Below are 13,460 nucleotides of genomic sequence, written 5' to 3' on the forward strand. Positions count from 1 at the left end.
ATGAAGAAAATTGAGCAACATGCATTAAAAAATATTAATGAAACAAACAAATAAATATTGTGTTTTTTTTTCATTTTTTGCCTATTTTGAAGTGTTGCTTGCTTTGTAAGTAACGTTTTGTTGCATGTTTTGCTTTTTCACACACTCTGCAGCTTTTGTTTTGCAATTTTTGTTGGAAAGTTTGTACCCAGAATTCACTATGTTTTGTAGTGCTGTTTTAGATTGTATTCCAGAAACACAGGTAGGTTCGACACAATAAACCCTCTGCTTTATTCCCTTGTACTAGCAAAGAAATTTTGTTTATCTAGTCTTCATTAAACCCATAAAAATCATCCCTGAAAGTACTGTGCATCATATCTACCCACCCTGAACAGACATGGTTGTCCTATTGTAAAATATAAGACAAATCTTCGGTCACATATGCGAAGGAAATCTCGGTTCAAGGCAGATTTTTCTGACTCCTTTGGTGGGCTACAAAAAACTTTTAGTGAGCTGCATATGGTCCATGGGTTGCTACTTACCCACCTTGGCCTATTGCATCATCATTATAATCTTTCAATGCACTCATTTGATTCCCTGTTCTAGAAGATGAAACAGCACTATACATATTATTTCTGTTCATATGGATTATGTAATTATCACTTTAGTTTTGCTTTTACTATACTTGTGTGTTATTCTAGGTTTTATTTATTATTTGGAATCATTTTTGTTTGTTCTTTAACCATTTAAATAATTTTCTGATAATACTTATTCCTTTTCTTTAGTCCAAATTGGTATTTAAAATATTTCGTAGAATGCTAAACTCCCATGAGTAAAACCTATATATGTACTAAATTTATATATAAATTTTTAAGTGAAAATTTTATGTTTAAAAACAATACCATAAATTTATATAAAAACAGTTACATAGTTTGTTAATGAATAAGGTTTGCAATGTGTTGGAACTGCTGTTTTCTTAGCCTGATGTAGTCATCTGCTCAGTTTTGATATTAAGTTTCTTTTTCCAATTTTTAAAATGATTATAAATGCATTTTTCTTAAAATATGCGTTCAATTAAAAAATATTTTAATCATTCATAAAGTGATGTATTTACTGTTGCTAATTTTTTTAGATGAATATGTGGCAAGCCTACATCTACCAACATTTGATGCCCACTTAACTGAAATGACTGATGAACAGGCTCGGTATATGGGCTTAAACAAAGCTGGTCCTTTCAAGCAGGCTTATTATCGGTATGTACTATGTTTATATGTAAAATTTTGAAGTTCTTACTGATTGTGGATCTCTGAGAAATAGAAAAGTGCTTAATTTTCGCCTATCAAGACATAAAATTTTTCTTACTTCTTGGGATTTAAAAAAAAAAAAAAAAAAAAAAAAAAAAAAGAGAGAGATAACAGAAGAATAACAAAAGAATTCTGCTAGGCTGAATAAACTGCAGAGAAAATTAATTTTAACGCCAGAGAGTGCCACTCTTGTAAGGGAGGATAATTCGAGGAACAGATGCTTAGAGAAAGAGCCTTTTTAAGAGCATCGTAAAGGTTTTTAAACTGATTGACACCTGAAGAATATGCTGGCAACTTTTTCTGATCAAAACTTTTGCTTTCAAAGTGATACTTTCCTGACTTCTCTTTGTATGATCAAGAGTTGCTATTAAGAGAAAGTTAGATTGCTTGCAGCAACAAATAAAGATCTGACCTAAGATGCAACAATTTGGTCCCAGTATATTTCTGCCATCATAATACAACCTGCAAACATATGGGCTTATTGTAGTGCTTTAATGAAAACCTCTTCCACAACTTCCCATTATTGTGTGATGCTTAACCGTGGTACTGGACTAACAACTGTTATTTTTTAAGTTTAGACAAAGTCCTAACTCAGGAGTGAAAGCAGTTTTGGATTTATGTGCTGGAATTCAAGTGTTATGTTGATGGCACTATGTTATTTATGTTTTTCTAGTCATAAGTCTCAAAGGGACTAAAAACTCTTGATATTTTTACAAGAAGAACTTTATAACCTTTTCCTCACAATACTAGTAGTTAATAATATTCTTGTAGTAATGGTAAAAAATTGTTTCAGAAGCTAATACAGTGCTTACATTAGTCATAGATGATGATACGACATTAGGGTGCTTCGTGTGTTTGAATAACCTTTTCATCTATTTTGAATTGTTTTTAAATATGTGAGAATGACTCACAGAAATGTGATTATCAACTCCTGCTTATCATACAATGCACATCATTATTACATATCTTGCAGATTCTTTCTGTGATCCATAATAAAGGAAATAAAATCAAATTTTAATTCAAAAGTTTCATGAAAGTATTTCTTTGACCAGTACAATTTCTGTGATCCCTTTGGCCAATTTTTGTATATTTTATTTAGCAGCCGACTTTGCCATATTAATTAATATCTGCATATCTCATTTGAAAATTAGAATAAGACTTGATTTTAAGTTTGCAAATGCGTATATATTATTTGGGAACTTGCAATTCATACCTAACTTTTGAAGGGCAATGTATTTTGTAATTTCATGTGGATAAAAATTTTGAACATGGTTTTTAAATCATTTTTATTTGATTTTTTTTTTTTTTACAGGTACTAAAGGAAACAAGTACAAAAATGAACTGATATTCAAATGGGAGGTTATTTTAAGGTCCAATAACAGGGTTTGAAGTACATTACCATTCCATTCCATTGTATTTTCGACTTCCCAGAGAGCTGAGGTGTCTTAATAGAGTGCTGCAAGAACAAGCACCATATATTTTTATTTTAGATATTGCCTCAAAAAATATTTTTTATGCAAATTTCATTGATGAAGTATTATTCAAATTTAGTTCTTCTCCCAAATTTCTGCTTTTATTTTTCATCTTTTGTTATTCTGTGTAGTGTGGCTATTTTCTTTTTTATGGATGTGCATTTATTGCACTTATTTTTATTATTTGTTCAATCTTTAAAACTCTTTGAAAATTAGGGGTAATTTATTATGTCTTTGTAATTTTCCTAAGTTAATGCCGAATTGTATGAAAATACTATTTTGGTAATAAGCATATGTTAAAATGGAATTTTTTTTCTTTTTCAGTTTAGGTTATGTGTTTGAACCCAAAAATATACCTTTTTTTTAATTTTTAAGAAAAATAAATTTGAATTTTTATTCTCATTCTCATTTATACTGCAAACAAGTTTTAAACTTATTTGCATATTAATTCTGTGTTCATCTTTGTTGTGTATAATTTTAATGTTACAAAACTTGATTTCATAAAGATGCAAACTTTTTCAAAGTGTTTGGAGTTTGTGTTTTAAATTTTAGTATTCAAGAGAGAGTATAATTTTGTTAAATATGCATGTCATTTTACTTATGCATTTTGTAATTCTAAAGTAGAATTCATTGTGACTGACAATTTTATGTTCTTATTTCAGTTTTATCATGTACAACGAAGCGATTTTATTAGAAATGCATTTTTTGTTCTTAATTTTATTCTTAACAGAATTCATTCTTTTGTTGTGGATAGATTATTAGAGCTCATAGGAGATTAGAAAAATTATAGGTTTATCATTTATTGTATTATGATATTTTGTTACATCGCAGGTATTAAAATTTTAAAAAAAAATACTTTCATGTAAATAAAGCAATAAACAAAACTTTGTAATAAAATAAACAAACAAGAAAAATTATTTAAGTATTAAGAAATTAAGTTTGGTATTTTTGACTTCTAGTTAGTGGTATGTAAAGAAGGAATGTATTATTTCTTTCAAAATTTGTTATGTTTTTTTTTCATTCTTCCATATTTCCTGTATATCTTAATTAAAATAGTTATCTATTATGTCTCTGTGATAAATAAGGTAATACTTATTTTGATATGCCAAAGTTATGACTTCATAGTTATCTAATAAATAGTTATTAAAATCCTTTACTTAATGGAAACATTTAATTGCACGTTTTATAAAGAATTGCATTTGTTTTCCATTAACTACTTTAGCTAGACTACATTTATGTGGGATAAATATCCTAATTGTTAGTAAACATTTTTATTTCTAAATTGTGTGCCTTGGTTGTAAAATTTTTTGTCTAAAACATTCAGGCATTGAATTTGAAAATATAGTTGTTTGTGTTTTATTTATTCATCGGTGTATGTCTGTGTAAGTCAACTGTATTTAGAATTGTAATCTTAACATTTTAAAATTTAATTTACAATTTGCTTCCATCCAAAAAGAGATCTCATAGTTAATTAATTTTTGAGATTTGAATATGCTTTCATTATTTTAATTTATTCTTTTCACAGAAGATCTCAATAAGTTATTTATTGAAACTTACTACTAATAGCTAATATAGCTTCATTAGTTTGCTGTTTTATTATTTTGTGATAAAAGTTGTTTCACAATAGAGTGAACATATTTAGGTGTATAAAACTGCTTTGAAAGTATATCATAACTGCCAACTGTCTGTTTTTACCAGGAGATTTTTTTTTTTTTTTTTGTCATGTCTCTTGACAGATCTCCAAATCTCCCAGTTTAAAATTTTTAGCCTTTACTAAGCAAATTTTATCTTAACAATAAATGGAATTTGTTGATTAATGAAACTTAAATTTTGCAAATTTCATTACCCATCTCCTAGTAATTTTAAGGATAATTTTATTAATAAATCTTATTTGATTTAAATAGTTGTAATCTATTGTGGGCATTTGTAGAATTTTATCTGGAGATTTAAGCACTGTTTAATCAGTTAGTATTTGTATTTTTGTTGTTAAATATTAATACATTTTACATCAGAATGATATTATAAATAGCGCAATAACTTCATTCATGCATTGTAAAGCCAATTTAAGTCAATTTGGAATTCTGATTTGCTGACTTCCCCAGTAGCATGAAAGCCTCCTAGAAGTCCTGGTTTTTCATATTTCATAGTTGGCTACTATGGTATATAAAGTACAGCTTGTGATGATTATGTAATTTTATTGTTTGTATTACCTGTATATTTAGTTTTGCATACTTTTAAAACTGAACTGTGACAGCTGCAGCTTTAAAAAGGAGCATCCTGTATATTTTTATCCGTTTTCAATTGCCAACCGACTCCACTTTCCTGCCTGTAATAATATTTTATGTGAATGTAATGCCCAATTCATGGTTTATCTTTTAGTAAAAAATGTTGAGTATAACATTTTTTAATAGTGAAAACTGCTGAGGATAATAACTTGTAACAGTTTTATAAATTTTTCAATTTTTAAATTATGTGTTATACAAATATCCTAGCAACTTGTTTTATGAGATACTTAAATACACTTTTGAAATATCATACACTTTATAAATTCATGTAGTAAGTTAATTAATTGTAAAATGCTTATAAAAGTGAAAAACATTTATTTTTATTAAATTATCTTGTGAAATTCTATGCTGTATGTAGCATCTTCTTAAGTACATATGGGTAACCAACCCTAACTGCAGATTTGCCTTTAACCAAAGATAATTCTGAGGAATATACTGACCAGATTGATATAGGCTAACTTAACTATGATGTAATGAGAAAGATACAATTAAATTGTAAAAATAAATAAGGAATAAAAGGAATTTAAGTTGTGATATTGTATGACAGCATCTAAATATGTTATCTGTGTGATAATATTAAATAAGTTGTCTTGTGAACCTTATGCTTATGTTGTTGAAAGTAGTTTTAGTAACCATAATGTAGATCAGATTTTTATTATTTCTGCGCTAATCATACTGTTAGCTTAATTTAATTAGATTGTATTATCTGGCAGTATGTAGATGTAGTTTTTCTTGTTCAAGCTGTAATAGCTGAAACAAGTACCTTCTCATCCATTGCCGCACTTCATTTATAAAGCTTGTCTTTCTATATCTTCTGTAAATCAATGTTTAGAGTGACTTGAATCTGTTTTACTCATTTTATCCTTTTGAGGAAAACTTGAGTCTCTGATGTAAATACATTTGTAATGTTTTATTCAATGTATTAAGAAATTTTATTTTTGTAATTGAGACATTTTTAGCATAGTTGAATATTTGCAAGAAAGATAATTTATTTCAATTAAAGTTAACACCAAGACATAAAGACCGAGTTAATTGGTACATTTTATAGTTTTGCATGGGTTTAAAATAATATTATTTTTTATTTTCATATAAGCAATTTTACATAATACGTGAACCGCTCATAATTATATTTGGGAATTATACTGTTTTTATATCATGAAACCATTTATTGATACAAATCAGCAAGGCGTTTTGCTTTCAAGAAGAATTTAATGGAAAATGAGTATATACATAAAAGTTAGCCATTTTGAATGTTTCATTCACAGTTCTAGTATTTTAAAATTACATTAGATATCAATTATTTGGAAAATGAGATTATACTTCTATTTCCACTTTATCAATATATAATAAGTTCCATTGCTGAAAAATAAAAATATGTTCTTCATGAAATGAAACTGAATCATATTTAAATGAATAAGTTGTAATTAATGAAATGAAAATGTTTGACCTTTATAATTAAAAACACATTTTTGAAATATACAAAATAAATAAAATGAGCAAAAATGTCTGTTTATAGCTTTGTAAATGTAAATGAATTCCTTCTTGCAAATGAAATCATCACAATGATGTTGTTATTTTAGAATATTAAAATAATTAAATCATTAAACATATTGTATCATTTTTCTCTTAATTATATTCTTATACATGTGTATTCCTCTCAGTAATTTTAATCACGGGATGTCTGTTTAAAAACATTTTAATTATATTTTTAAATATTATTAATGTTTATTTGATATGAGATTTAACCAATGCAAGACCCTAAAATTTTTTGTACTGTGAATATATGTAAACTGCCTTCACATGTTTTATTTACTAGCTATAAAAAATTATCATAACTTTCATTGAAAGATAACGTTCTGATAATTTTGGGAAAAAAAGTAGAATTATTTTTATATAATCAGATTTTTAACTATTTTATCAGAAATAAGTAATAATGTTATTTAAAAAAATTAAAATGGTTTACTTATTCTAAAGAAATTAAATCAGTAATATAAATTTAGCATTCGAGATAAATGTATGTAGGACAAAGGGAAAAATATTATAAAATAACAAATATGGAAATAGAAAATCAGTTATATTTGTGTAACATATTGTAATTCATAGTCTATTTAAATTATACATAATATTTCTACACTTGAACATCTGTAGTTTGACAATCAGACATTATTACGCTATATAGATGTTACATATACATAAATCCTTGCATTGTGTCTCATGTCTTAAAACATGATATTTCTTTTAGACATATTTAAAGTAGAAAAAGAGTAGGCTGATTAAAAATAGAGAAATAAAATTATTTTTTCAGTATTATAGGAGATCTATCCTTTCTGGATTACAATGCAATAAAAATGAAATAAATTATATATCTAGCTGTAAAGTATAATTTTGTTTTTCTTTTTTTTAACTTAATTAGTATTATTTTATTTATCTGAATATCTTTTTCATCGCTGTGTTTTCTCTTTTGTACTGATTTAATTTTTCATTATTTATTCATGCTGAATATTTATAATCTAGTTGTATTATGCTTGTGAATTTAGATTAGATCCAAATATATGTCCATGACTTCATGAGGTTTAGCTGCATTTACTTGCTTGTAATAAAATATGAAACTTTTTATTTTGTTACTTGTGAACTGTAGAATTGACTATAATATAGAAATTACTATGACATCTTTTTATAGCTTTGTATGAAGTATTATACTTTGTGCAATGTGATAATTATACTAGTTTCAAAAGGGTTTTGTTTGGTAGCTTTGAAGCTAAGACATATATGTCACTTTTTTCCTCAATAATCAATTTATATTTTAATGCCTATATTCTAAATTTGCAATAACTGATAAAATATATACATTTATTATTTAATTTTATACCTTGATACTGTGGAAAACAAATTTTTTGTTACATTTTTTTTTTTTTTAAAGTTAATCCCATGAAATCTATCAGTAAGGCATTTGATTTTTTGGATGATTTGATCCCCTACCTTTTTAGTATTCTCCTACAGCCTTAATAATATGTATAAAAATTCGTTAATTTAATTTTCATACACACAATGTTTTTCTTTATACCGATTTTTATGTAAATGATTTATGTTTAGGAAAAACTCCGTTTGTAAATTTACATGATATATTTCAAGCTAATTAAACTTTGAAGATACATATTTTAAGCATTGAATTTCCAAAACAAAAACTGCATATTGTTATTCTATGAAAAAAAATTGTTTATGAAAAACTTATTTTAAACTGCTACTTTAATTGCATTTAGAAGTAACAAATGGGAAAATATGATTAAAATAATTTAAGTAATATGAAAATTTTAAAAAAATTAACAAAATCAGCTGAAGGAAGTGGTTTGAAAATGGGAAGAACTGAAGCCTAATTAAAAAGCATGCATTTAAGTCTTGTTTTAGTAAAAATCTTTAATCTTTATTTATGACATTACTCTTTCAGGAAATAAAATTTTTATGTTTGTTTGTCTAGCTTCTTATGTTTATAAAATTAAAATTCTTGTATAATTTGTTGGGGGGAAGAACTTTTTTTAATACTGATTTTCCACTTTCGAAAACCAGTCTTTTCTTACAAGTACTGTACTAATTGTATTTTTATTTTGCATGATAAGCATATTAAAAACCTATCTTTGTACAAGAACAGAATTTGGTGTATTTTTCTTCTTCATGTTTGCACTTCAGTGCTTTATCTCCCAGTAACAGTAATAGCTAGCGACCTTGTTATTAAAATCATGTCAAAATCTGTAAGCATAAACATTTTATTTTTATGGTTATGTATGAATAATTACTAGCTAATATCAGTGCTTGTAATCTTCTCTAAAGATCATTATCAAAAGCTTTTAAACTTTCCTTAGGATATGAACAACTAAAAAATCATATGCCTTATTTATCTTGTTAGGAAAATAAAATTGTGAGAAAAATACATGTAAGGCTTTATGCCATTATGTACCTACCTGTTGTGATAAGATTTTTTGGTAAATAAAATTTGTGTATAGAAATAAAATTATTGTGGTTTTATTTGGATTCTTAGTGTCCCAGTATTAGATGGTAAAACATTCAATCATCATTTCAAGTAACTGATAAAAATGTACAAGAAAGATTTAAGCAATTTTATTCTATTATGTGTACCATATGTCGTCAGAAATATAAATAATTATATGTACCATATAAAATAGTCAGAAATATGGCTACATATTTAATTGCATCATATATGCAATTAAATATGTAGCTAATGAGATGTACTATTATGACTTAACTGAAATATAGTTAACTAAATATATAGTTGTAACGGAAGTTTTCCGCCAAAAAAAACGTTTTTAATAGAGGAAAAAACATGAAAGCATTACCTTTTGTGCGGGTAATTATCATCACCCAAATCTTTGATATTTCTACCACTGTTTTGGTAGTTTTACAAAGCCTTCAGGCCAGAAACTTGCTGGCCGCTAGTCTAAAAACAGATCAACTTCATTTCGGAAGTCCTGTGCAGAATGGAAGATAGAACCATCAAGATGTAACTGCAGGTGTGAAAAAAGATAGCAGTCCGAAGGAGCAATGCCAGGGCTATATGGTGGATGTGGTAATAGATCTCATTCGATGTCGTACAGGGTCTAGCCGATGAATGCAGAAACGTATGGTTTGCATTATCTTGATGGAAAATTACCTTTTGCGCCAGAACTCAGTTCGACGTTTGTCCTTGATAGCAGTGTCAACACGGACTAACATCTCGCTTGTACACCTTACTGTCGGAGGGTTTTACCTTTTCCAGATATTGTTTGTGGATAATACTACAGCAATCCCACCAGATACAAAGCATAATCTTTTTTGTTAGTCAAATTGCTCTGCCAACGGGCGCAGATCAAGCATTTCGGCCTGTGTTGTAAATCCTCTTTTCATCAGAAGTGACGATCCGGGCCGAATTTTGTGTTTGCGTTGATGTTCGAGCAGATTAGTTGAAGCACGAACACGTCTCTCCTTACCTGCTTTAGTCAGCTCATGCACCATCCAACGATTCCTTCTGCAAATTCGCGCAGGCTCGCCATCAGTAGGCCGGCCAGAGCGCTTTGCTTCTTGAATGCCAGGTTTTTATTTTTGAACTTTCGGCCCCAAATCGTCACAGTGTCATATGATACAACATTAGTACCTAAAACTATACACATGATTTGGGTGACATTCTGTAGCTGGCTGGCGTTTTGCAACAGAACTGGAAGTAAAGGATGGTTCTAATCTGGTAGCATGATAATTCCATTTCAGATACCTTATACTTAATGATAACGATATATTTTTACAAATTTCACCATGGTAAAAATTTCGCTGTGGATGATAAGGATATAGGTACCGTTAAATATAAATGCGTAATAAATGGCAACATTTAGAAATCTATTGAATAAGTTCCATCATAAAGAAATATATCAGCATTACGAAATTTACTGTGGTATTTATTTATAAAATAATGTCATTAGTTTATTATTCAGATTATTAAAATTTTTATTGTCACTCAATTTATGTGTATCTCTTTGCAGCTTCAAAAATCTTCATCCCCCTATTCTTTTGATTTGCTTATGTTGTGAATGGTAAAAAGATGACCCATTTCTTCTGAGTAAATATTTCTGGGATGATAGTGATATCTAAAATCACAAGACAAGGACTAGTTCTAAAATTTTTTTCATGTGTTACTATTAGACTTTATCTAGTGCTTTCTATCCAAATATATTTAATTTTTTTTTTCTAATTTCCGGAAAAACGGAAATCGAGATTATTTGCTGTTGCATTTGTAAATGTTTTAAAAATTAGCAAACATTTCAAACTGTCCGGAAGTATGGATGATCGGTTGGGTTTATTTGATTATGACAAAGCATTGGAAGCCTACCTGCCTGAGAGGAGGAATGCCTTCGTGGAGGGCTTTCTAAGAGAACTGGCTCGTATACATGCACATGGGGGAAAAAACACGAAGACGCCCTTGCAGCCGGCCTGTTAGAGGGATTCGAACCTCTGTGTAACAGATGTTTCACCTCTTTCATTTCATTCCTTCTTAAATTAATATCATGTCGTTATTTTACTCATTTCTAATATGAGTCCTTAAAAATAATGTAAATAGTTTCATTTTTATATTGTGTTACCTAACTAAACAACAACATTATCTCTTTCGTTTATTTATTATTTGAATGTTGTGCAAATGTTTCGCCTTCAGAGAATCAAATATAGTGAGTTTCAATGAGTTAAAAAAAATAAAAATAAATTACCAAATCGAAAGTTACCTTTATGAATACTAAACAGATTCTTTAAAGAAACTATATTCCGAAACTTGACAAATACAATATTAAGCAATTCAACCGTTCTATAACAAATTGACAATATTTTATAATGTCGTACAATCGCTTGTGCTTTTAATCAGTTGTAGATTTATCAGTTAGAAGCATGTGAAGTTGTGTGTGTGTATTTTAAATCATCTCTGATATGCGTGGAACTTATTTCATGATTAGCATTACACACGTAGGGATGACATGGCGCATAGCCTTATTCAGATTATCGAAAGTAATCTAGGCCCACCAGCGGCCGAGCGGTAAAGTCGCTGAACACTGGTAGTTCGGTCCGAGATTCGAATCCCGCGAACGGGCTGGTTGCATGGGTGTTTTCGTGGTTTTCCCCATGTGCAACGTGTATACGAGCCAGTTTCCCTTAGAAAGTCCTTCACGAAGGCATCCCTCCCCTTAGGGAGATAGCCCTAGTGTGCTTTGCCATAATTAAATACACCTAACACACCTAAGAAAGTAATCTAGATATGAGGATACGAAGTTTCGCATGGAACATGTTCAAACCTGCTGTAATCACAACTAACTTCAAACTTTGAAAAATATAATGCATAATGAGTGATGTATTGGAACTGAAAAGAGGATTAATTGTTGTGGCTTGTACTGGTGTATTAGTTACCAAGGCATAAGCCTTATTGATCGAGACGCCACAATATATAGGCTCGTGCTCGTATACTCAGAAAAGGAAAGAACTTCGTTCAGTTGGAGTCACTGCTGAAGTAAGAGGAAGTTATCTGAAAAAGATATTAGAGTATTAAACAATTTGTACTGCCTCCAAAGATGTAAATCAGTGTCTACTCAATTCTGGTTAAAAGCAATATAAGGTATCTTCTCCCTTTTCCGGCATGCCTTCGTGGTGTAACGGTTAGCACACTCGACGTCGAGTCCCGGCAGGACATTGCTCATTTTTCATGTCTCCTTCTTCAAAATAACCTAATGACTCTGCAGTGGTTACTAAAAGGTGGTGGATGATGATTCTTCAATACGGGGATTTAGTGATTGAGGCCCCTAATACCATGTCGCCCTTTAAAAGGGGGAGTATATAAGGTGTTAACGGCTTTACCATGCTGAAAGTACAGTTTCTCGTCCGATCACCAAAGTCAAGCAGCATCGGGCACGGTCAGTTCTTGGCAGGTTGACCCCTGGGAACATCGCGTGCTGTTGTTATATTTTTGAGAGATTGGGAAAATACTTATTTCTCCCTCCTTATAGCTAGCCTTCGTGGTGTAATAGTCAGCACTCTCGGCGCGTATTCGAGAGGTTAAGGTTCGAATTCCGGCTCTTTTTTCATATCTCCTGCTTCAAAATAACCTAATGACTCTACGGTAATGTTCTAAATTCACTCATTTCTATAAAATTCTCTTGTTGGGATCTTCAAAAGAGTAATATGAGGTTCAAAGTGATTGTAACGCCATGCTAAAGTTTGATTTCTGTTATGTCAAAAAAGCAAAATTTGTGTTGTTCAGCGATCACTGCTCATTGAGCATTTTTCTGACTTTCAGGAAAATTTATAGTCAGAGATTTCCCTCAGAAATTTATCCTATCGCTCCCAGAGTCAAGTATAGAAGTGTATTATGGATGATTTGAGACTCAGTGTCATGGAAATCTCCGGGAACACTGATTATTCTTGATGGTCACAAGCGCAGTCAGACAATATTAATAGACAAAACCAACCCGTTGTTCAGAATTTGGATTCCGAAGAATGTGGTGTTTCTCAGGATTACAACGCAACATTTAACACTGCAAGTGTCAGAGTAAATTTAATAGTCATAAATGTGAACTTGCATACCATTCACATCTCGCACAAGCCTTTGTTTCAACATTATTAAACTTGTTTGGGTTATGCTTCAACATAAAATCTGGAAAACGTTTTCCTCCTCCACTATCATGAAATGGAATAACCACTGATAGTGGTAAGTAGCTAAAAATACCTTCAATTCATGTTAACAAGAGTTATTATATGGGTTATTTCCAAAAATAATTGAAGTACTGAGCTCAAATGCGGCTTGCACCGTACTAATGAAGTACTACACTCTAGATGCATATGTTTCAGTTTCATTGCCAAATCGTTATAGTATGTACGTATTAGATTTATTTCATGAGCAATAA

General features: G+C 29.7%; 1 protein-coding gene across 7 annotated transcripts in view; it reads left to right on the plus strand.

Moving 5' to 3' along the window:
* The window catches only part of LOC118189539 (adenosylhomocysteinase-like 1), a 373,963-nt gene extending 364,917 nt beyond the window's left edge, over positions 1-9,046 (plus strand). For all 7 annotated transcript variants that reach the window (XM_035360165.2, XM_035360167.2, XM_035360164.2 and 4 more), the window contains 2 exons: positions 1,112-1,232; positions 2,596-9,046. In XM_035360165.2, the coding sequence (XP_035216056.1) occupies positions 1,112-1,232; positions 2,596-2,602 (128 nt within the window). In that variant the 3' untranslated portion in view covers positions 2,603-9,046. The remainder of the gene's footprint in view (positions 1-1,111; positions 1,233-2,595) is intronic.
* The last annotated feature ends 4,414 nt before the right edge of the window (positions 9,047-13,460 follow it).

Source organism: Stegodyphus dumicola, chromosome 7 (assembly GCF_044657685.1).
Source record: "Stegodyphus dumicola isolate Sdum_Otavi_A_Nest chromosome 7, ASM4465768v1".
Taxonomy (NCBI): domain Eukaryota; kingdom Metazoa; phylum Arthropoda; class Arachnida; order Araneae; family Eresidae; genus Stegodyphus; species Stegodyphus dumicola.